Here is a 27214-nt window from a genome sequence, read left to right as displayed (position 1 = left end):
GGAGGGGATCGGGTGGAAGAGGGGATTCTTCCAAAAGGAAGATAGAGCAGTAGGGAGAAAATGATCCATTTATTGTAAACTAGGATCACTCTGATTATTACTGATTACAGATGAGCAGCCAGTCATGCTCAATCATATTACGTGCTCCTCTCGAAATTAGTTTAAGAAACGTTACTTCACTAAAGTGTACGTGCACTAAATGAAGTTATTTACAATGAGCTGAAACAACACAATGTATTGAGTGTGTTTTGGGACAACTTAATTGTATTATGCTTAGTCCACTTAAATTTGTAAACTAGTAAACTAGTAAGTTAACTTAATTTGCTACATGTTGTACATGTTGCTTTAATGTTGCATGATTCGATTACATTTTATTCACTTATTTATTTACCAATTTATAATAATACCAATACTAATACTACTACTACTACTACTACCACTACTACTAATAATGATAATATTATTTATAATAATAACAATAAAAACTATAACAACAACAACAACAATAATAATAAAGCAACATTTAAAAAAAAACTGCCTTATATATTCCTAATGCCATTCAAAGTTTAATTACTTAATTATCTATTTCAATATTAATATAATCAACATTGAGAAAATACTCCTCCCGCTCTGAGCCCTTCCCCCCATTAGTGTTTGTTTGTTGTGTAAAATGGAATTTGTCAGTAGTAGAAGTGAAAAATATATATACTCTGAATACTTTCAAAGCACCTTGTTCTGACAAAAATATAACATTATATTTTTCTATAATATATTATAAAGTTTTATAAATTAAATTGAACCCATATTATGACATTTTCTATTTTTTTTCTCCACAAAACATTTAAGCAGACAGTTAATTGTGTAAGCCATTTTTTTTCTGCAGCTGGTAAATTTCCAGGATCTTTGGATTTGTTCTGAATAGTACGGTGGGTTAGTTTTATGTGGACATGCATGAAAGTCAATACAGCACCACGAGGAGCCCCGGATCCCCTACAGGGTGATTGCAAAGCGATGTATTCGGTAATGAATCAACTAAAGAGTATCGATCGACAAGCAGATCACATTAGCAGCGGTGGAATAAAGTACATGGGCTCGCAGAAACCTGCTAGCGTTTCAGCTCTGGAGGTTATTAGCTTGTCTGGTTTGTCAGATGATGCTGTGTAATGTGAATCAACCTCACGTTTACAAAAAAAAAAAAAAGGAAAATTCAGCCAAAAAGGGAAATTCTTCCATTATTCAGACACACGCATGTCATACAGTGCTCAGCATATATAGGAACACCCCTCTCAAATCTATCTTTTGAATTAAGATTTTTATCAAACCATATATATAACCAATAACTTTCGGTAACAGTCCAAAAACTAGGACACCCAAATTGATATGTACGAAAAATATTAAATACAAAATTTTAAAAAAGTAAAAACTAAGAAAAGCAAAAAATTAAAATTAAATAATAATAATAAATAAATAAATAAATAAATAAATAAATGAATAAATAAATGAAAAAAAAAAAAATAGAAATTTTGTAGGTAGTGATTTTTCTGCAATATTTTGCTTGAATTTAATTATATTATCTTTCAATTTCTTAATATATTTGGTGACTAAAATATTATTTTTAATAAATGTGTTTTGTTTGAATGCATCAAAATACATTGCCTATATTCATTAAAAATGGATAAAAATATTCATTTTCAAAATGGGCTGTACTCAATCATGCTGAGCATTGTATATAACATTCTTCGTTTTGTGAAACATTTCAGTTGTTTTTGTCTCCTCCTCTGCCGTTTTTACCTCAACATTTTTACATATGCAGTGACTTCTTATGTATCTTTCAGAAGCACAGTTAAAAATACAGACTGTAAAAAGAGCTTTTTGCGTTCACAAATTCTTTACATTTTCTTAGTGTGATTTTTTTAAAGAACCATTTTGCAATACAGTAACAGTTTTTTTTTACTGGGCTGTATTTACTCATTTAGCAGATGCTTTTATCCAATGCAACTTACAAGTGAGGATAAAACGTGCACTTTTAATCATCAGATGGCAGGAGTATATAGCAAGTCTAAGTTAGTTTAGATTTATTTATTTTTTTTCTCAGAGCACATAGAGATTAAAGAATGCGTCCTACAGGGGGGTTGTCAAGCACACTCACCTGTGTGAAGCACACTCAATTTTACAAAGAAACATGCAGCAACAGCCTAATAAAAGGACACAATTTTATTTACTGTATAATTTATTTAATGATTCGAAAAATCACGATAAAATCTAATCGTAAAATCAAAATTGTGAATCAAATTGTAAGTTGAGTAAATCGTTAGATTCCTAAGCAGCACAGAATGCCATTTTAGAAACAGAAAGCACCTTTAAAAACATTTAAAACACATGCAACACCTATTAACACACTTTTAAATCATATATATTTTTGAAGTTTTCTATCTATCTATCTATCTATCTATCTATCTATCTATCTATCTATCTATCTATCTATCTATCTATCTATCTATCTATCTATCTATCTATCTATCTATCTATCTATCTGTCTGTCTGTCTGTCTGTCTGTCTGTCTGTCTGTCTGTCTGTCTGTCTATCTATCTATCTATCTATCTATCTATCTATCTATCTTATAAAAATGACCCCATAAAATCAGTTTGATTCGACAAACATCTTAAAACATGAACCCTCTAGACAAACTGATTTATTAAAATCAATATTTTCCCATGCTAATCCCAATCTCCCAATGCTAATCTCATTATCCTCAATGCTATTCTAATCTGCTTCTCAAAGTGAAAGACACTGCTGCTGAATCGGACATCACTGCGACATCTACAGCCTGAGCAGAACACAAGAACCCCTGAGTTATGATTTTAATAAAGGATCTGCTGTCCTCCAACACCCCCTGCATCACCCAAATGGGGCCATTTGTCTGTTTTTGCACACATTTGCTTGACTTTTAGAGAAAATCCAAAGCCGCAGGTATTTCCTCACAGTTATCTTTACCGGATAAATCAGACTCCGGTAGACCACCATATCCTAATGCCGTCAATAACTCAAGAAAAGTCAAAACTCTACAGGTTCAACACTCTTCGATCTGCAGAAATCAATACAGGATATGAATGCACTTCATTATATTATTTGTTCTTCGGAGAATACTTCTGATGTGGAGCCCAAATCGATGCGTCTGCTTAGAAACAATGCAGCGTTTTGTGTTTACATCGAGACGTTCGAAGAGCCTGATTCTCCCATTCAGTTCCACCACAAGACTTGCTGATTGCAATAGTTGGAAACGCAGAGCTTTCTTTCATTTTCACCCAGAAGTTGCTCGGTTCTCCATTGACCCAAACCTGACCTGATTTCGGAGAACAAAACTATCCAGGCCAGCTTGAGCAGATTTTATCATAATTAAAAAGGATCTGGTTTAGATGCTTTGCTTCTTTGAAAAAAGTAAAAAATAGAAATAAATAAATAATAGTAAAAATAATTAAACCTAATTATTGTTTATTTGATAGATTTTATTCAATATTTATTTTTTACTATTTAACATATACAGTTGAAGTCAGAATTATTAGCCCCCATTGGAATTTTTTTTCTTTATAAAATATTTTTATATTAAATTTAAAAAAGATGCAACAACAACAACAACAACAACAACAACAACAACAACAACAATAATAATAATAATGATAATAATAATAATAATTATCATGATAATGATAATGATAATGATAATTATAATGATAATAATAATAAGAAGAATAAGAATAATGATAAATTATACAAAAAATTATATATATATATATATATATATATATATATATATATATATATATATATATATATATATATATATATATATAGTTGAAGTATAATCTTTTTTCTTTTTTAAATATTTCTCAAATAATGTTTAACAGAGCAAGGAAATTTTCACAGCACGTCTGATAATATTTTTTTCTTCAGGAGAAAGTGTTATTTGTTTTATTTTGGCTAGAATAAAGGCAGATTACATTTTTTTAGGAACCATTTTAAAGGACAAAATTATAAGCCCCTAAAATTTTTATCGATTGTCTACAGAACAAACCATTATTATACAATAACTTGCCTAATTACCCTAACCTGCCTAGTTAACCTAATTAACCTAGTTAAGCTTTTAATTGTCACTTTAAGCTGTATAGAGGTATCTTGAAAAATATCTAGTAAAATATTATTTACTGTCATCATGACAAAGATAAAATAAATCGGTTATTAGAAATTAGTTATTAAAACTATTGTTTAGAAAATGTGTTAAAGAAATCTTCTCTCCGTCAAACAGAAATTGGGAAAAAAATAAACAGGGGGGCTAATAATTCAGGGGGGCTAATAATTCTGACTTCAACTGTATAAAATAAAATAAATCCATTTTAAATTAATAAAAAATATAATATACATACACACTGCTTTAAAAAGCTAAATAAACTGGGGAAAAATATCTTAACTATTTAATTATGACAGCTCATGAAGTGAAAATAAAACAAATTAAAATAAATTAACATAAAATAAAATCCTTATTATCCTATTAACAAATGGACTTGCTAAATATGTAAATACAATAGAATAAAGATTTTCTCATTATTTTACTATGTATACAGTCACATTGTGAAAAGGGTAATATGCAAACAGATTTAGCATTACCAACTGCAAATATTTATAAACTTGAGCAGATGGAAATGTATAAAACACGTTTAATACCTTAACTATTTTTGCTATGGAGGACACTAATAAACAAATAAATAACTAAATAAATATAAATCTAACTGATTTAAAGCAAAATAAACTGGTAAAAATAAAATTAATATTTGAACATTTCTCTTTTGCAGGAACAAATATAATAAATATTAAATTCAATTAAATGAATATAAAATAAAAAATAAATTAATAAATTAAAATAAAATAAATATTTTATCATTTCTCTATTGCAGGAACAAATAAAATAAAATATTATAAAAATTATTTAAAAAGTTAATAAATTCAATTAAATTAAATGACTGTGTGAGTAATCAAATTAAATTACTTTGTTAAATCAAATGAAATGAAACAAATGGGTAAATTAATGAAATGAATGGATGGATGGTTGGATGGATGGATAGACGGATGATTTAATAAAATAATACATACATAAATAAACTGATTAAAAAACAAACTGATGGAAACATTCATTCATTCGTTCGTTCATTTGTTTGTTAGTTCACTCGCTAGTTCTTTCTTACATTCATTCATTCATTCATTCATTCATTCATTCATTCATTCATTTTCCTTCGGCTGAGTCCCTTTATTCAACTGATAGAAACTGTTTAATTAAATGTCTAAAAGATAGCCAGCTCAAAAAACGAAAATAAATGAAAATAATATTTAATAAATAAATAGTAAACTAATAAATGAAAAGTAAGTAAAGTATAAACAAACTAATTAATACATTAATAAACATTAAACAAACGAACAAATGACAATGAATTCAAATAAACTGATTATAATAAATTAGTTCTTGTGGACACTGCTTATAATATGAAAACAAATTAAAATAAAACAAAATGATTTTTCACAAAGGAAGACACTTTGGAGTCTCAACTTACTCTTCCATATTTATTCAGAATCTGCTCAGTTCTCCACTGACCCAAACCTGACCTAAAATCCCAGAAAGAAACCACCCAGGCTCAGACTTTCTCCTTGTTATAAAGGATCTGGATATAGTTTTGATGCTTTGATGTGTCTGAAAGGACGTGTGTGTCTGTGTGTGTGTGTGTGTGTGTGTTCTCCACAAACTCATCATCCTCATCCTAATCCTCCACTAAACCCAAAATATTAACACGAAAACACAATTTCTTTCATCACTCCCAGGGACGGCTTTAAAGCGAGAGAAAAGCATCACAAATAGTGATTATATTGTGTAAAATGAAATACAAATTAGAGCTTTTTAGAGCAGGCGGATGTGTAATTGAAAGCATTATGATTCTATCAAGAGCCCGAGTTATTCAGTAATTAAATTTCCGTATTAACTCAAAGGACAAATGTCTGAATGCAAAAAAAAAAAAAAAAAGCCTCTTCGAATCCCAAGTGTTCAGGTAGACATTACCAAAACATTAAATCAACCTTTAAAAGTAGTGGATGCATTTATTTAAAGACGAAGATTGGATTTGCATACAGATTCTGGGTTTGATTACTCCCCGGAGCCGTGATGTGGAGAGTTTAGAAACACTTTTCAATCCGCAGTCTAAATATTACGCTTAACCATACGGTATCTCATTTAGGGCAAAGTTTTCTAATTAAAACTTTCTGTACAGCTGAGAGACGAACGCAGGGGCTGACAATAGCAATTAAAAGGAAGTGCGTATCGATGCACAAACACAATGCGCACCGTGACAAATCGTGTCATAAACTTTGGAGTTGGAGTTGCATGGATTATTAATAATGGTGACGTCACACAATAAGTGAGCTATTCCAGGTTGGGATGATGAGTTTGAGCAGCGCTGGGGTTTTAATGAGCTGTTAAGAATTTTATATAGTAATAATGTTCATTAATGTGAATGAAAGCCATTATAAAGCCAAGCAGTTATACAACAGCCAGTGGGGAGGGGGGGGTGGATATGGCTTTAAAAGTCGAATCAGCCATGGAAAATGAATCTTCAATGCTTTAGAACAGTGGTTCTCAAACTTTTTTCACCAAGTACCACCTTAGAAAAAAATTGTCTCTCCAAGTACCACCTTACGACGCTATTTTTTAACCAGTATTAAAAATAGCGTTGTGGGCCTAATTAAGCAGTACATGTGTGCACAGTTTAAAAACTATGCAGATTAATTCCTATTATTAAGAATATGTATTATTGTCAGTCACTTTAAACATTTTAAATAGTCTGAACATTAACTGTGCTTGCAGGTAAAAAAAAAAAAAACGTTTTAGTTAAAATGTGCTTTTAAAGGTTCATAAAAAATGGCGCTGTTCTTAAAAAAGTAAAAAGAAAACTGCTGCACTTAAATTTAAAGTATTCATAGTTGCCTATTCATCAAAAGCTGGAAATGTTGCTTGGACCTCATAAATATAGGCTATATGTCATATTCATACACTTTTAGACAAATCTTGAAATGTTAAATTTACATATGACAGGGTTCATACAGGCACAGCCTAATGAAAATCAATTCCAGCACCTATTTTTTTTCAAGACTGACATGCTATGTATTGAAGACCTGAAATGTATTCTCAGCAACCCATAAAACATTGCATAGGAATAGATACACATAAAAACCATTAATAATAATAATAATAATAATAATAATAATAATAATAATAATATTTATTAATCATATATTAATAATATAAAAAACCTGCACTTAATGCTTGTGAAATCTTTTTTGTACTCAAGGAAAAATACTATTACACTGCTAAAATAACACAAATTTTAGTAAATAATACTAATATTAGGTAAAAGTACAAAGTACTCTTTTAAAAAGTACTAGTTGGTTACTTTTGAAAAAAAAATAATCAGATTTTCATTATGAAATCACTTTTTTAAGTGTAAACCTGATTGAATGGTTTAATTGCTTAAATCTCAAAGCTACATGTATAGGAATTTGCACTAACAAAGGAAGTATGGTCGATTTTTCCTTTCATGACAATTATTCTTTTTTCAATAGCATTGGCAAAACTACCACATAAACTTTAAGGCCATAGAGACACTTTTTGCCCATTTTTAAACAATATTTTCAAGCTTTGAAAGGTTTAATTAAAGTATATGGTAAAAATATTTAAATTTAGCCTTTTATTTACATATTTTACACTATTTTTCTTTACAATATGGCAAATCTGTTTCTTAAATAGCTGTACATCACATGTAGATTTTATTTTACACTTGATCTTAATCTAAAATACAAAAAAAATAATACAAGTACACTGTCAGTAAAAAAAAATAAATAAATGACTTCATTTTACTTGAAGTATTTGAAATATGACAACAATACATTTATCAAAGCAGTGCTTTAAGAGCATTAATGTTAATTTTAATAAATAAATAATACGTGACAACGAATTGTTTTGACCTGTAATGCTTTAAGACAGATCAGAATACAGCTAAATGTATAACGTTAAATCACACAAATACCTCCTCCAGAAACATTTCCAGCATAATTCTTTTGTCGTAAAGAAATAAGTCCCCCTTTGCTAAAAGTAAGTTTCACTTCACAATACAGCCAAATAAGAAGACCATTAGCATTGTCATCGATCATGCATCAATCTAATTCTAAATACTTGATAACTTTGAATACTTTTGACTAAATTTAGTCAAGGAATAAAGATAAATAATGTCTACTTTAATAGTAGAGAGAGATAGCGATTGTATTCAACCTTAGCACACAGGCGATCATGAGAGGACTTGCAGTTCATTTGAAAAAAAAAGCCTATTTAAGAGCTCGCATATCTGTTTTAGCGATTTGCGTACATGAATGCGCTCTCGTGTTAAAACAAAGCACTCGCCGCATTTGCAGAAATGAGTAATTGCGCAATACCTCCATTCCCGCGCCGCCATTCAGAATGTATTTAGAGGAGTGACAGGTCAGAGGCGAGTCGACTGGCTGTCGGAGAGCGAAACGTGTATGTAGATCATCAAAAAGGCAGGAAATATGTCCGCGGTTTAATTACTCTACTAGACATCTCTATAGTGAAAACATCCGAGAAGCATTATTCCAACAAAACATTTGTTTTTAAGTTGTTTTCTCTGTCTCTGCAACACAGAAAGCCTTTGTCCCGCCCTTACGTTTCACGCGACTAGAAAAGGTCGACTGTGATTGGCTACTTTTCATGTCAGTCAAATCACCCTTCAGAATCAATGCTTAAACTTCGGAAACTGATTTTCAGCAGCTTATGTCACAAAGCACTAAAATAAACATTCTAAGCACAGCGTTGTGATCGTACGCTTCACCAAGCAGACAATGCTGATCACATCGATGTTATATTACGCATCAAAGGATTAAAAGTGTTAATTGTTTCTTTCATTATTTGGCGATTCCTCCGCGTACCACTAGGAGGAAGCCCGCGTACCACTAGTGGTACGCGTACCACAGTTTGAGAACCACTGCTTTAGAAAAACTAAATAATAATAAAAAAATAATCATACAAATTATGATTACACACTGCAACTATTTATCAATTTTAGTTGATAAAATATTTTTTTTAAATATGCTTTTATTTAATTATTTGATCACACCTAAAAAAACTATGTTAAAAAAAAGGCAGTGGAAAAATGCAATAAAAAAGTCAGATATGCAAATTATTGAATTATTTAATTATATGCTGTATATCCACGTGTATATATGTGCATAATATTTACATTACTGAATTTCAGCAAATGTAAAATCCCTATTTAATGCATAAAAAGTTGAAGGTACTAAAAGCCAGTTTATTTAATGCCTAAACAATAAAAAAAAAATATATATATATATATATATACACACACACACACACACACACACACACACACACACACACACACACACACACACACATCATTTTAATTATTTAACCACACATAGTAAACCTTGAAGATACAGTGCATCTGGAAAGTATTCATAGCGATTCACATTTTCCACATTTCTTTTTTTGTTTTTTTGTTTTTGTTACAGCCTTATTCCAAAACTGATTAAATTCATTTATTTTCTCAAAATTCTACACACAATACCCCATAATGACAATGTGAATTAAGATTTTTTTAAACTATTGCAAATTTATTAAATTGTTAAATTATTACAAATAGTTGTAAAATTTAAAGCCATATTCACAGCCTTTGTTCAATACTTTGCAGTACTTCTCAAGCTCTCTCAGGTTGGATGGGAAGTGACTGTGTACAGCCATTTTTAGATCTCTCCAGAAATGTTCAATAGGATTTAGATCTGGCTCTGGCTGGGCCATTCAAGGACATTCACCGAGTTGTTGTGAAGCCACTCCATTGATATTTTGGCGGTGTGTTTTGGGTGATTGTCCTGCTGGAAGATGAACCGTCACCCCAATTTAACGTCAAAAGAACTCTGTAGCAGGTTTTTATTCAGGATGTTTCTGTACATTGCTGCATTCATCTTTCCCACTATCCTGACTAGTCTTCCAGTTCCTGCTGATGAAAAACATCCCCACAGCATGATGCTGCTTCCACCATGCTTCACTGTAGGGATGGTATTAGCCTGGTGATGAGCGGTGCCTTGATTTCTTCAAATGTATCGCCTGGCATTCACTCCAAAGAGCTAAATTTTAGTCTCACCAGACCAGAGAATTTAGTTTCTTATGGTCTGAGAGTCCTTTAGATGGCAAATTTCAGTCGGAGAGTGGCTTCCATCTGATCACTCTACAATACAGGCCTGATGGGTGGATTGCTGAAAAGATGGTGGTCCTTCTGTAAGGTTCTCCTCTCTCCACAGAAGAACGATGGAGCTCAGACAGAGTGACCATCAGGTTATTGATCACCTCCCTGACTAAGGCCCTCAGCTTAGATGGCCGGCCAGCTCTAGGAAGAGTCCTGGTGGTCCCAAACATCTTCCACTTACAGATGATGGAGGCCACTGTGCTCATTGGAACTTTCAGAGCAGCAGAAATTTTTCTGTTTCTTTCCCCAGCCTTGTGTCTAGAGATAATCCTGTCTACATTAAGGTCTACAAACAATTCCTTTGTCTTCATGCTTGGTTTGTGCTTTGACATGCCCTGTCAACCCTGGGACCTCATATAGACAGGTGTATGCCTTTTCAAATCATATCCAATCACCTGAATTTACTACAAATGAACTCCAATTAGGCTGCTGAAACATCTCAAGAATGATCAGTGGAAACAGAATGTACCTGAGCTCAACTTAGAGCTTCACGACAAAGGCTATGCATATTTCACATGTAATGTTTTTATTTATTTATTTATTATTATTATTATTATTATTGTTATTATTATTATTATTATTATTATTATTTTGATTTGCAACAATTTAAAAAAATCTTTTTTCACATTTTCATTATGGGGTAATGTGTGTAGAATTTTGAGGAAATAAGTGAACTTCATCTATTTTGGAACATAAAAAAATTTATATAATATACACAATAAAATGAAAAAAATATACACAATAAAATGAAAAAAAAAAAAAAAAAAATATATATATATATATATATATATATATATATATATATATATATATATATATATATATATATATATATATATACATTATATATTTACATAAATATAAAATAAAAAAATAAAATAAAATAAATTTCCGACCAAACCTTACAAACTGTTCTGAAACAACGGCCCATTTTTGTCTTAAACAGATAAAGCGATAATGGCTAATTAATAATGATATGATATTGTGGTGTAACTTGTGGTGTAATTCTAAAGAGGCTATAAGTCACTTTCCAAAACCTTTTTGTTCAATGTTCCACGCTGGTGGAATGATATTCTCATTCCCACTCGGACTGCAGATTCACTGCTATCCTTAAAACGACAACCCGACAACCTCAAAGATCACCTGAACGACACCAGTGAATAAAACCATAACCACCCTGAGAATAATCTTTCTCTCTCTCCTTCTCTAAATATAAAAAAACTCCTACTGTAAACAAAAGCTTCTGCTAAATGACTAATGTAAATGTGATGTGATGTGCATATTTTTGGATGGAAACATCTTACCTGTAATACTGTGGCTCCTGCATGAAGGAACTGTAATGCAGACTCTGCAGAGTCGATGCCCCCGGTGGCCAATATAGGAAAATCCGGCAGAGCTTTTGCTATGGCAGAAACTGCACGCAATGCGATTGGCCGGATGGCATTTCCTGCAGAGATACAAACAAACGAAACTGTAGCAATTTATCATTAACTACTGAAAACATTTTTGTTTTTAGTAAATTGACTAGCTAAATATGTCAATACAAAGAAATAAAGAACATTAGTTTAAAATACTCTCATTAATTTACTGTGTATACTGCGCACATCGTGAAAAGGCTAATATGCTATCAGATTTATCATTACGAACTGCAAATATTTATAAACTGTTGCAGATAAAAATGTATTAAAAATGTGTAATACCTAAACTATTTTTGTTTTGGAGGACACTAATAAACAAATAAATAACTAAATAAATATAAATCAAACTGATTTAAAAGTAAAAAAAAACTGGTAAAAATTAACAAATTAAATTAATTGGATTAACTAAATTAAAAAATACATAAAATTAAAAATAAATTAAATACAAATAACAAAATAAAATAAAATTAAATTAAATTAAATATTTTTAAAAAATTATTGCAAGAAAAAATAAATAAGATAAAATAAATTAAAATAAAAAATAAAATAAATTAAATAAATAAATTAAATTATTAAAACAAAATAAAATAAAACAAAACAAAATTAAATAAAACTTCTATTTTAACATTTCTCTATTGCAGGAACAAATATTAAAAAATAAAATAAAATAAAGTATAGACTGGATAGTGAAAGCAAAGATAATGTAGTATTATCTATTTTTGATTTTTACTACACATGCTTTATTTTTTACATATATAAAGGACATGAAATAATGGAAAGACTTCAGATGGAAGGCCGACAGCAGACATAAATTATGTTGGTTAAACGGCGTCTCACCCTCTAAAATTTCAACCTGATCTTCTCTAGGGAGCGCTGCGCCTCCTTACATTACAGCCTTTATTTATTTACCTGAGCCGCAACGTCTTGAATAAAATTAAAACCTCTGATCTGATCCTGCTGACAGACGGGGCCGTTTATCACATTAGATTTAACTTCATTTCACTGGCAGCCTTTTTTTCCCCTCATTGATCAGTGGGACACATTGTCTCTCCTCATTTGGCGCTGGTGTCACTAAAGACAAAGAGCATAGGCCGTCGTTTCTTGCACACGCTAAATGACCTATTAATGACACACAGCTCTGAACACACATGAAAACTTAATGCCGGGCTTTCTGATGTCTGTTTCTTGTAAATCAACAGCTGATATATTTAAAACATAGGATGCACATTTATCATGTACAAAATAAAACAAAAATAATAAAAAATAATAAAAATAAAATAAACTTATAGATGCAAAGTAAAAAAAAAAAAGCTAATGGGGAGATTTGCCATTATGCAAAAAAACATATTAGCCACAGCCATATCACACAGCAGACCAAGACTAGTGACTCCCTGAAGCTAAGCAGGGTTGAGCCTGGTCAATACCTGGATGGAAGACCACATGGGAAAACTAAGTTGCTGTTGGAAGTGGTGTTAGTGAGGCCAGTAGGGGGGTGTTCCTAATGTCCCAGTATAGTGAACGGGATACTGTTAGTGAGTGCGGTCATCTGTACAAGACAATAAACCAAGGTCAATAAATGGTAATTAAGAGGTCATTTCTGATTATCCACATCCACCTATTTGGTTCTATCACTGTCCCTCCACTCTCCACAAAACATTAAATTACAAAAAAAAAATGTTATAAATAATAATAAAAAATAATAATAAAGCCAAGTAATCGCAAATGTATTTTTTCTAGCCATTTGATGGCATTATTGTATTTTATGTATTTTTTTTGCAATATTTATATTTAAAGAAACACACCACTTATTTTATTTTCTTTTATTTTTTTAAAATATGTTAATTTTACAACTCTCTAAGAAAGTTAAACTATTGAGTTTTACTGTTTTTGAATCAAGCACTTTTAGCTTAGCTTAGCATAGATCATTGAATTGGATTAGACCATTAGCATCTTGCTCAAAATTGACCAAAGATCTTGAATATCTTAAACTTGATTAACTTGAAAGCTTGGTTTTTCTGCAGTTACATCGTGTAAAGACCGAAAGAAAGTAAGAATGAATGAATGAATGAATGAATAAATAAATAAATAAATAAATAAATAAATAAATAAATAAATAAATAAATAAATAAATAAATAAATAATTTAGCCATGGTACACTCTCAAAACAAATGGTACAATGTTGTACTAAAGAAGGTGCAAACCCTTGTCAATGCAGCAGTACCTTTTTATGGGACAGAATTGTACATTAAGATAAAGAAACAAAGTTGTACCATTGCAGTTTGTACCTTTAAGGACATGATTTGTACCATGGAAAACCAAAATGTAACTTTAGTTTTTTAGAACCTGCAAATACAATATTGTACCATCAAAGGTACAAATCTGACCCATGAAGGTACCACCACAGTGACAAGACACTTTGAACCAAAACAGTGTCAAAAATGCTTACCAAACATTTATTTAAAATGCCTTAAATGTCTAGTTTACAAAACCTACAGTTTTATGTTACCAGTTGTTTTGTATTATTAAGTCATAGAACTTAAACATTAATGTTCGTAAGATTTAAACACATACATGATGATTTATGCTTTAATTTGGACATTATTTATAAAATCATTTTGCTTTTCCAGCGATATTTATTTTGGTAGATATTGTAATACAGAAGGAATTGTCCTTTTCTGTGAGAACAATTGTGTACCTTTATTTCAGTTACCATAAAAGGCACAGAACAATGTCATAAGAGTTCTTTTCTGTACCATATAGGGCACAATGTTTCCTGAAGGAACATTATTTGTACCAATATGTACCTTTTTTCCGAGAGTGTACGGTGGCAAATTTCCTTGATTTTCACGCCGGAGTGACAGTACAGTTCCTAGCCATATCGGCCTAGAAAATAGCAACTTTTCTTTTCCGTCAGTTTAAAATAGAAAAACTAAAAAAAACTTTTATAATAATCAAGACTCAAACATTTACAGGTTTGAAAGCACACAAGGGTAAACAAGTAAACATTGAATTAATTTTCTTTTTGGGTGAACTATAATTTTAAACTGTTTTTCAAGTTTATTAATCTAAAACAATGTCTCTTTAAGGCTATTTTAGAGTCTTTTTCTGAAGTCATAGTAAAAGATTCGTAAGCTAGAATTGAATAATGTGTGACCCAAACTTCCTTTAAGATGAATTTACACGTATCCACAAAGTATCCTCTGCTTTACCATTCCGTGCACAACTCAATGAAAAAAAAAAAAAAAAACATCTGAAAAGTAATATACTGAAACGCATTGCCGTCGACTTAGTCAGTGGACACTTAGCAGGTCTGCCAGCTGACACTCAAATCTAATCCAAGGGATTTAAATGGGAGGAGGAACCATATTCAGTGGCCATGCAAGAATTGCCTCTCAGAGGAGATACTGACACCTCTAATTGCATTAGAAATGGATGAGCTGCTCTCAACAACTGCAGCCTCTCCACAGGTAGAACCCTGTCACCCCAGTGCTGTTTACAAACACACAAGAAAAAAATCAGTTGCTTTTATGAGATTCCAATGGGGGAAAAACAACAAAGAAGACATAGCAGGGCTCCAGAATGTGACTAATTGTCGTATGTGAGACATGGATTAAACTGCTTTTAACTTAAATGGCATCTTTCTACAATGTTATTTCCATACAAAACTGTGAATCCAATGATCAAACACTTTACTTTACATGTTTTCAACTTCTTTGCTTTTGCGTACCATTTACTATTAATTACTACATCACTATGAACAGTGTACTACTGGTACTTCTGTTTTTGTCTTACTCGGTTTCTGGAACCATTCTTTACCAGACTCAAACCCCGTTATCTTGGTCAACTTCTCACTGCGTCTTATGTCCTCTGACGTATGCTGCCAGCCACTGGGCAAGCTGGCTAAGTGCAGGAAAGCCGTCCATATGGGGGTAAGCAGTCAGCTGGTAAGCACGAAAAAGAATAGCGTCATACCGCCCCATAGCGTTCGTTTTAAACACGAAATGCAGCCATACGTACTTCTGGCTACATAATTTATGATCTCCAGAAAAGTATATAGGGCTACATTTTCAGAATTAGCCTATTTAGTAAGTTTCAGAAGACAAATTCACTAGAGGGCGCAGTCTACATTTTGTAAATCTGAAATATGTCACTTAGGGTATGTTTTGTTGTACATGTCATCACCTTCTTACATGTCTACAAGATGTCATACAACTCACCAAGTGAACCACTGACCTAAACCCTTGCCTAAACCCAACCAATATTTTTTCAAAATCAACCGTAAGAGAAAAGAGCACTGCAACCACCAAGCTTTACCTTGATTTTACAATGCTTTGATATTTTTTTGTAGAACCGTTCCACACCAGACTCAAACCCGATCAATCTGCATCATAAGTACAACACTGTTCAAAGTAAATTACAGAGCAAACTGACAATTCTAGAAAAGTTGCAAATACGCAAATGTATTCAATAAAAAAAAAAAAAACATAAACCCCTAGCATTCATTTTAACTACAATCTGATTCTAAACAGGCCAACAAGTGACAATTAACTTTTAACCATTAACTTGAATTATTATTATTCCTATTAACTATTTATTAAACTTGTATTCCTTTAACTAGTAACTTTTTTTTCTTATTTAACTATTAGTCCTTTTAATTTTGCAGATGTCTCATTAAAACGTATACAAACTCATGAAACTGATCTGAGATCTGAGGTAAAATCTATGAAACATGTTCAGTGATTTGCCACTGGGGAGTGATCTAAATGGAGCCAAGTAATTAATGTGTATTTCATGGTTTTACACAGATCTAGCGGAGAAAGTTTACATTTTAAAATGTTTCAAAACAGTAATGATGTAATCTCTGTTTACTGAAATCATATGACCTTAGGAATTTGATAGCTTCCAAACTACAGATTCGAAGCTAAAGATTTGTGAAGATTTTGAAGCTTCCTCAAGCAGTGTTTGGAAAAAATAATTAGCTGCCTTAATTTTTTTTAAGTGAGTCAAATGAACTTTTCTAGTCATCTAAACTTACATCAAACATACTGACTAAAATATTAGATTTAAACTTTGTATAACTTAAAAAAAAATAAAACCTGATTAACTTTTTAAAATAAGTAAAAGCAACATAAAAATATTTATTGACTTGAGTTTTTGTCATTAATTTTTTTGCAGTGTAGTGAAAACAGCGTTATATTTGAACTGTGAAACAACAGGCCACAGTAGCCAAATGTCCATACTAAAGTGAAATGAATAGCTTGCAAAAAAGAAAATAAAACAAACAAATGTGAATAAGGTGTTCTATCAATTTGTTGAAGCAGCTGACTGTAGTATTGGTAACCTAGCAACCAAAGGTAGACAGCCAAAGATTATCTGCTTGTTAAGTCTTGACGTATCGGTGACATGAAATACTGTTTCCGGGTCTAAGTCGTATCATCATAAAACCATAGTTTACACTTCAGTCATTTGACTTGCTGCGTTACAAATACCAACATTTTAACAATTTATAAAAACGTAATCACTTTCTGGCTATCAGATGTTAGGCATGGATTGTGATCAAGATTTTCGAAAGTATTACAGTGCTTTGTAAACGTTAATTAGTACAGTTTGATGAGTCTCTCCATACAGTTTAATATCGTTTGTTGCCGGAAGCCTCTTTGCGTGACGTCACCCTTAACAAGCGGACAGATTACATAAAATGTCACTCATATAGTTTTGTATGTGGAAAAGTGTAACGATCAATATGGCGAATGAAGCCCCGCCTACTAGTGCAGGAGCCAATCATCGATCGATATAGACTGATGATTCTCCGGAGGAGAAGCTCAGATCAGACGTGTGCTTTTACGACAATTTATGTGATCAACAAACGCAATGTAATCTCAGCGAATACTTGCTTCATAGACATAAGAAATTTATCAACATAAAGCTTGAAATCCCTACTTTTAAATGAATCGACTTTTACACAAAAGTTTTCTGGTTTTGCAATATGTATGAAATGGACGCGATGTACAGTTCATTCTGTCAAACGCACATCACATAACAGCAACTACTCAAACCACCACAAACTTGTAAACCAAGAGTCACTTTCATTTCTGGAGGAGATTCGACATTAAGTTGTGGATTACTTCAGAGGACCAGTGTGATCTGACGATCATTATAAAGAGGATGATAATGTGTATTATGGCCATAAATGAGGTTGGTGTCGTGATCTTGTTCCTAATGCGCATGCACATTAGCTTGGGCAACTTGAAAATATACAGATTCTGTTTGATTCGGAGGTCACTAAACTAAACTTATGATGCAGTTGTTGTTTAATTTTATTAGTGTTTTTAAATATGTAATGTAATCGTAAGCTTGGCAAACAGTTTTGGAAAGTTTGATGTTTCCCTATTTTGATAGAATGTCTGAGCATACTGCCCGAGAGGCGTATTAAAGATGGCCACAGAGTGAAATGAATTGCCGTAAAGGGACTTTGAGACAGCTGATTAGTCACATGGTTGCAATGTTTGCAAGATCAGAGTTTATTCAGAAAATTCATCTCCATTTCCATTACTAAGAGAGTTTTATTTGAAATGTGGCATTTCCATCACTGGATTCTCATGCGATATTTTAAAATGCACATAAACACAGAGCGATGGAAACCCAGCTGCTGTTTGGGTATGATGAAAACCTGTGCTGTAATGGTTAGTCTTGCAGAAACCATGGTCGGGTCACTAGAGTCTCAGTGTTAGCGAGAAAGCTTCTCATCTTTGGTCGGTCTGAGACGCCTGCTAAAATGCTGTGTGTCAAATATTCTACTCCGATGAATAATTCTGAGCACATACGGATGTACAGAGAGTCAAGCAGGACTCCTATGCCTAGAATTTGGCATAATCAAACACAAAGAAGAAAGGAAATTGTAAAAAAAAAAAAAAAATCACGTACATGGTGAGGCAATTAGGGAAATACACACAGACCTGACCTATGGTATGATAATGAACATCCTGTCTTACTCCCTCAAGCGCACCCACACACACACAAATACACACAGAGAATGCTGGGAATGGTAATTGAACCTGAGGATATATACAAGAACTGTTCATTTGTATTAGAAGAACGTAAGTTATTGACACAGAAGGGCTAAAGAAGGTTTCAACCAAATCTACAACGTGGAATCAGATGTGAGAGGAATTAGAAGTCGTGGAGAAAATGTAGATGAAGAGCAGGAGCTTGAGGGCAAAGTGAAGACGTCAAACACACACACACACCCATCATTAGCATACGGTGTTAATGACTGATGGCTAATGCTCACACAGAACACCAGAGAGAACAGCACAGCTCCACTGGGTTTGCCGTAAATATTCTCATTCCATGTCTATATATTTAATTTTCTATAATTAAATGAAAACGCCAAGGCTAGTGATGCTTCGCTATTAATATCAGTCATACTTTGGGTTGGGGATTTGAAGTTTTAAGCATTAAACTTTAATAATAAACTAACACCGTTTGAGCTAACTTTAAAAAGAGGAAATTTGGTAACACTTCATAATAACTACACAATACGAACCATTTATTAAGCATTAGTAAATAGTGAATTCATCATTTGTAAAGCATCAACTCTTCATTAATAAACATTAGTAAGCAAATTATAACTGCAGCTACAAATGATAGATTCATGACTCACAACTACATTTATAATGTGCTTAATAACTGTATTTTCATATTTTGTTAACGCTTCATTTTTCATTACTAAATTAAGTATTGCATTATTTACAAAGCAGTTATTTAGGAGTAGTTGGATGTTTTTAAGACCACTCAGAATGAGTTAGTAAATGGTTAATTTTTAAATTAACATTTTTATATTTTATTATTCAGGCATATACTAATAGTTAATTTATGTGTTAATAAATGCTTTATTAACTCAACTTTATCAAATTTTTTGACCTAATCTAAAGTGAGGACTATTTATGCGGTAACACTTTACAATAAGATATCATCAGTTAATGCATTTACTAACATGAACGAATCATGAACAACACATGTACAGCATTTATTAATCATAATTAAACATTTACTAATGCATTATTAACATTTAAGTCCATGCTTGTTTACATTAGTTAATGCACCATGAGTTAACATGAACAAACAATGAACTACTGTATTTTCATTAACTAATGGTAACTAACATGAACAAATACAGTAGTAAATGTATTTTTCATTGTTTGTTCATGTTAGTAAATGCATTAATTAACATTAACTAATGAACCTTATTGTAAAGTGTGACCATTTATGCTTTATAAATCGATTATAAATGACGATTAAGAACATGTCCGAATCTACTTTTGCTAGGACGGTTTGCGGCCCGTTGCATGGTCTACAGGGTTGTGTTTATTCTCTTAATATGTTATGGGTGTGTTTTGAGCATAACATGCATTAAACTATCAGAGTCTCATCTCACATTCCCTTTAAGAGTCAGTTGCGTTGCACAATGGTGCATTTGCTATTTACACGGCGGACTTTGTAAGTGGATAAATGCTTCACTAGTTGAAAAAACAGTAAACAATCTGCAGCGCGAGGATAAAGAATGAAAATCCTTCATTCAGTCTCTTTACTTTCTCTTTCCTTTACCTTTACTCTTTACTTCTATACTTTCGTGGATAAGAAAACGATGTTGTACACACTCCACTGAAGACATCCACTAGCCTACATATTTAATTTCATTTATTAAGTGCAAGGATTTGATTCAAAACTATTTCTAAATTCAATTCTAATTTCCAGCAAACAAATAAATGAACAACATTAACAAAGTTTGGTCAAAAAACATATACAAAAACATACAAATCTTAACTTTTTTCATTCATTCATTCATTCATTCATTCATTCATTCATTCATTCATTGGCTTAGTCCCTATATTAATCTAGGGGGAGCAGCATATGTTTTACGCAGTAAAAGGATGCTCTTCCAGCTGCAACACATCACTGGGAAATAAACTAGTTTTTATTAAAACAAATGTAAATATGCATATAATAAATAATACTGCCCCAGAGATGAAGGCAGGTTTTTATATTTATGAAGAAAATAATATTTTTTGTAACATTTCAATACTTAAATTTTTTCAAATGTAATGGATTTGCTATTTAAACAACGTGGTGCATAAAGTAAAAATTACGGTTGTGCTGGTCTGAAAATCGCAACAAACACGCTCGGGTGTATGACAGGGCCCAAGTTGTTTTTGCTTCTACCCAAATAGATTTAACAGCAAAGCATATTATAAAACACTTTAGTGTTTTGAGTTTAAACAAACAAACAAACAAACAAACATAATTTCAATGACAGTACATCTTGTAAAAAGGGAATAATAAGACAGCATTAAATATGCAATTACATAATTTCTTATAATAACATTTTTTTTTTCGGAACAAAATTTTAATAAAAAGCAAAAAAATAAAAAAGTAAATAAATAAGTAAACACATCTCTCCGTGTTTAAAAATACTGAACAGAACAGTTACACCCTGACAACCAGACAAAACACATTTCTACTACAATAGTGAATTTAGCTCAAACAGCAAATACATTTTCTTGATAAACTGTACAAACATAGCTCAAAATTTTACTTTGCTTATAAGTGATTTTATTTGATCATCCTGATGGGTCCATCCTCTGCCTTTCCTGACAGTCACATTAGTATAATAAGCAATTTCCATGAATACCTGGCTTCATGTTACAATAACAGCATCAGGAGATGGTGAATGTGTGTCCCCGTTTGTATGTGATGTAATAAAAGACATAAGATAACTCTGACATTTGGGGAAATGTCATCAGTTCACCTTTTCTCTTTGATGAAATGATGGCATTACATTTACACAATTATCGGATTAAATAAAGTCACAAGGTAGAATCTGCTGGAAAAGCCATAAAATCCTTAAAAAAAAGCAATCACAAAGAAATTTATAACCCAGGTCAAGATGTCATTGAGTTTATTTAAGTCGCAATGGTGCAGCAATCATCCAATCAAGGTAGGAACTATATATCCTTAGTAATAGTTCACCAAAAATATATTTATTATATATTAAAGAACTATACATTTATATATGAAACTGAGATTCTTGGTAATTCATAAAATGCAAGAAAACATATAGAGACCTGAGCTGGGGCCCGAAATGTTAAAGTGAGTTGACCTTGGTGATCTGGGTGGACCTCTTTTAAAATAAATGTATAATAATAATAGTTTCTTGTATTTATCATCTATATTTTGACAATGCAGTAATTTATTTAACAAGTTGTAAACTATTTTTGAGTGCCAAACAATCACTTTTCAAAACATAAATAAATAAACAAATTCCACAGTCCTAAATACTTCACTTTGTCACAAGGCTTGTAGAAAGCAGAGCTTATAATCGTGATCCACACAAAGAGGCTAACTTTATTTCATAGCTTGGAAATCTTTTATTGAAATTAGATTGTATAATTGTTAAACATGAATTAAAAAAACATATTGGTTTGACTTTGTGAGATTACTATACATGGAACCTGCAGAAAACAGTTGACAGGCTGAACAAAAATTATATTTCATTCCTTGCCAGTAGGTGGCGCTTATTTACCAGTAATTATTTCATCCTGACCCGTAAACTAAAATAAACTCACAAATATTGAATTAAGACCGTTTATATAGTTTAATTTAACATCAACAAATGTCCTGCTATTTCTTTCAAGCTTTTCGAAATATGTAAAACAATCCGCGAAAAATACAGTAATTAGGTTACAGCGAAAATGTGCAAATAAGACTTTATATTTACTGCTAAGTTACAATAATATTATCATGTACTTTCTTCAACAGCAAATCAGAACAGTCAATTTAAGCAATTGACTTTAGAGCTGCTTTACCTCTGTAAAGTGGAGTCAAATAAATAAATAAAAAAAGCAATAGTTGGACATTCCCATTTTGTGCAATGGACAGGGGCTTTCAATTTTATTGACAAACTCACAATGAGTCTTATTGTTACAACCACCAGCAAACCAGACTTGTGGATTGCAGTGAATCATTCACTTTTACCCAGGATTACAAATATGTCACCATATGGACTATAGATCCTGTCATGCACACTCACCACACACTCACACCTGTTCCTGTTTTCCATTGATTGCTATAATACACACAGCTGAAGCTGTTCAGAACTGATTACATAGACTTTAAAAGCAGCACAGACAAACACACCAGCTGCTGAGTCTTGTTAACATAATCTGTTTATCTGTGAGCATTACGACATGTTTTTTCTTGTTTAGCCTAGCCATGCTTTGACCCTTACCTTGTGTTATCGTTTTGATTCATTTGACCACTCTTCTGGATTTGCCTGCATGTATCTGTTTGACCCTGTTGACCACTGCCTGCCTAACCATTCTTATAATAAACCTGCATTGTCTGTGCAAGAAACTGAACATAAATTACAAAATTATTTCTGTTAATCCAAAGCATGTATTGTTAGGAGTTATGCTGGCGCCTTGATGTCAAAACAACATAAAAAGCTATTTTTATATTTAATAATATTAAATATTTATTAATACTATTTTGTAATTACATTTAATTGCATTAATTACAACAAATAAATAAATGAAAAATACAAATAAATAAATACATATTTTTATTCAGTACTGATGCATTATATTGCATTATATTTTTTTTCCTATGGGTTTCTAATGTGGTAAATCAGCATATGGAGATTACTTTTATGAAGAGAAAAAACTTGTCTGTGTAAGACACTGAGCATTAATTACAAAATTATTTCTGCTCATCCACAGCATTTATTGTTGGGAGCTATCTGGCACTTTAATGTAAAAACAACCTAAAAAAACTATTTTTTTATATTTAATAACAACATTTTGTATTTACATTTAATTGAATTAGTTAATTATTAACAAAGCAAAACAAGGAAATTCAAACAAAGAAATAAGAGTCAAGTAGAGTCAAAATAAGAAATAAAAAGCAATAGATGGACATTCCCATTTTGTGCAATGGAGGGGGCTCACAATGACTCTCATGAGGAGAAACAGCTTGTCCGTGCAAGAAACTGAACATTAATTACAAAACTATTTCTGTTAACCCACAGCATGTATTGTTAGGGGCTATGCTGGCATCTTGATATTAAAACAACTTAGAAAAAGCAAGTCAAAAATGCAAATTGATATGAAGGGATGTCAATTGACTACCTTGATGTCAAAACCACACGTGACATTGGCGCCAAAAAATGCCAATGTCAATTAGAAGTCAATTTAATGTCATTTTTATTTTTTATTTTTTGAAAAAAAAAAAAATAAATAAAATAAATAAATTAAAAAAACTCTTAAGATTTACACTAACAAAATTCAAATAAATGTTACATTCCTAAATCAAATACAATTAACTTGTCAATATCATGTAAAATTTACTTGATGTTTAATCTAACACTCCTAAATTAACTAAGTAAAAGTTAATTGATTATCTTTAATTTTAAATCTATATTTATTCAAATTAATCAAGCAATGTTAGTTCATGTTTCAGCGAAAGGAACATTATTTTTTTTAATAATTTAAATAATTCTTATTAGTTACAAATCAGTACATCTGCCATAACTTGTTTAATTAAAAACACACATTTCCGCTGACTTGTAATTTGTTATTTCATTTTAGTTTAAGCAAATTGAACCCAAGAACCAATTTACTTTAAAAATCCTTACTGATCTCAGAATTAGCGTTAGCATATAGCTATGGCTCTTTGAGTGAAGCATCAAACAATAATGTTGATAAAATGCCATCCAAAGCATGAGTGCTGCTCTTCTGAAAGGTGGTCACAGCAAAACTAAAAACACTTACTCTAAACTCTTCTTAATCTTCAAACTAATGATGATTAAACTCTAACAAGTCTTTCTCCTAAATTTAAACATCCAAGATTGCTTTAACTTTCAACATATTCACCTTTGAATTCAGTCCCATGCAAATTATTCTGAGAACTGCACATCCATTACACATATCAGTTATTAAAATGTACTTAATATTACTAAGTTTTGCAATGATTAGAAAATATTTAAATATTACAAGTAAATTAATAGTTATATTTAACTCTTTCCACTCGTTTCATTTATTACATGAGGTAAATGTGTAAATATTAAATATTTACTTTGAAAATTCTAGTTATCCTTGACACTTAATATTACAATTAAAAAATAACGCAAGTAAATATTAGATTTAAAAAAAAAGAAAAAAGAAAAGTCATTTCTTTCTGTGTAGTTTACATGCATTATAGGGATACAAAATCCAATGTAAATATGCAACTGAAGCTTTCAGATGAATAAAACTTTCCTTATATAATAAATCTAATAATAATAGACGTCTATTATCCAATCTAATAGACGTCAAGGTTTTGACATCGAAACAAATAACATTTTTGACTTGTTTTTGACATTATGCTTGATGTCAATTTGATGTTGTTTTGATATGGCTGTATTGAGCATTAATTTTGTTTTGTTTTTGACTCACAGAATGCTGGTAATCATTGACTGACATTTTATAAATAACCAAGAACCACAGTTTCAGCTAAAAATCTCCTTTAGAGTCACCATGATTAGATAATAATTAGTAGATAAAACTTTTAATTTTGTGCCAACTGTCCCTTTTACAAGCATAATATATGGCCTTTTGTATCTTAGACTGTGGAAGCTGTTGCTAGTATCACTGCGTACTATATAGTGGTCAGGGACTGATGCATAATTCAGAGATCTGGTCAGCATGCTGTGCGTCTGTGTTGGGTTAAGGCCAAAGCGTGCGACGAACTCAGCAGAAATGTCCTTTTACAACATCTCTGCTGCCTTTAAAGACACAATTCACATCTGAAGAACTGCAATGATGATTCATGAATGAGGGAAGCAGCACAAAACATGCCACACTTTCTACTCTACAGCTAGAAAATTCAAGAACTTCCAGCAGGTTCTGGTTCAATGGATATTTATTAGTCTTTTTAAGACAGATTTCAAAGCTTTTTGGTCGGGACATTTTTATTTTTACACAAAAATGGACATAAGTTGATATAATGGATTTATTTCTCTTATTACACATATTTCTGAAAAATTGGACTCTTATTGATCAATCAAACATTTTTTACTCCCTGATATCCACCATGTAGTGTATAAAAATTTCATTAATTCACTCATTTTGTTTTCGGCTTAGTCCCTGTATTAATCTGGGGTCGCCACAGCGGAATGAACCACCAACTTTTCCAGCATACGTTTTGCGCAGCGGATGCCCTTCCAGCTGCAACCTATACTGGGAAACATCCATGTACACTCATTCACACACATAGACCACGGACAAGTTAGCTTATCCAATTTACCTATACCACATGTCTTTGGACTTGAAACCGGAGCACCCGGAGGAAACCCACGCCAACACGGGGAGAACATGCAAACTTCAGACAGAAATGCCAACTGACCCAGCTGAGGCTTAAAGGGTCACGAAACACCAAAACACATTTTTTGAGCTGTTGACAGTCGTATATGTGTCCCACACTGCTAAAAACATTATTAAGACACCTATATTTCACTAAAAAGTGTAAATTGGTTGTTTTTGCGTTATTTCAAGCAAATTCGAACTTCCTGTTTGAAACTAATTTTTGAAGCTGTGTCACGGTCATGACATAATAGCGTGTATTCCAGCGTGCAGACTGGACATCTGTGCCAGAGTGTGTCTTATTACGTCTTACAGTGTGATGCATTAATGCATGAGTAAGGCTTAGTTCAAAACAATCAGCGCGCTCTATTGTGCAACTTCATTAATATTCATTACTATCACTGTGTTTTCAGGACAGAGACGCCACGTTGTGTTGGCAAAACAAGCGTGAAGGGTTGCTTTTATAGTTTGCTGCAGTTAAGTTTAGTTTTCATTTTCTCTCTGTGAGAGTTCAGACTCATGTGTGGATTAACAGTGTACGCGACGCGCGACAACAATAACTTACGTGTCTAAGGAGGAACATTGTTTACCTGAGAGCTGTTCTCATCTGCGAACGCTGAGATCCGGATTCGTTTGTAGTATTCTCTTCATAAAGACGCGGCTCTAGTTGCTGGTGATTATCCTGTCTCTACAGATTTGGTAAGTAAGCGACCAGTGCTCTTTGTTTATTCAGTTTGTTCGTATCTAACAAACTATTGCACAGAGTGTAAACACATTAGCACCACAACCAAACTTTAACCTCGTGTAGGGTTTTTACCGCATTTAGTGACCGGAATAACACGCGCGGCTTTCTGACGCTACCTGCCGTGTGCATCTAAGTTTCTGGGAAATGCGGAGGTTTTTTTTCTCTCATTCGCCGTGCGGTATAAAACATTGCATGAAAAATACACGCTTAGAGCAGCTCCTCGAATCAAATATCTCGTGTGTCGCGAGGGGCATGAATGAATTCCCTGAATGAAAGAGCCAAACTGCA

The 27214-nt window shown here is 32.1% G+C and overlaps 1 protein-coding gene across 2 annotated transcripts in view; it reads right to left on the bottom strand.

The window, feature by feature from the left end:
• The window catches only part of dpyda (dihydropyrimidine dehydrogenase a), a 386498-nt gene that overhangs the window by 57394 nt on the left and 301890 nt on the right, over positions 1–27214 (bottom strand). The window contains exon 19 of one of the 2 annotated variants that reach the window (XM_087309815.1): positions 11672–11814. In XM_087309815.1, the coding sequence (XP_087165941.1) occupies positions 11672–11814 (143 nt within the window). Of the gene's footprint in view, positions 1–11622; positions 11815–27214 lie in introns of both variants that reach the window. The other variant, XM_087309816.1, reaches the window with a different exon arrangement.

Source organism: Danio rerio, chromosome 24 (assembly GCF_052040795.2).
Source record: "Danio rerio strain M-AB ecotype USA chromosome 24, GRCz13ab, whole genome shotgun sequence".
Lineage (NCBI taxonomy): Eukaryota > Metazoa > Chordata > Actinopteri > Cypriniformes > Danionidae > Danio > Danio rerio.
This window is presented reverse-complemented; position numbering and strand designations above follow the sequence as displayed.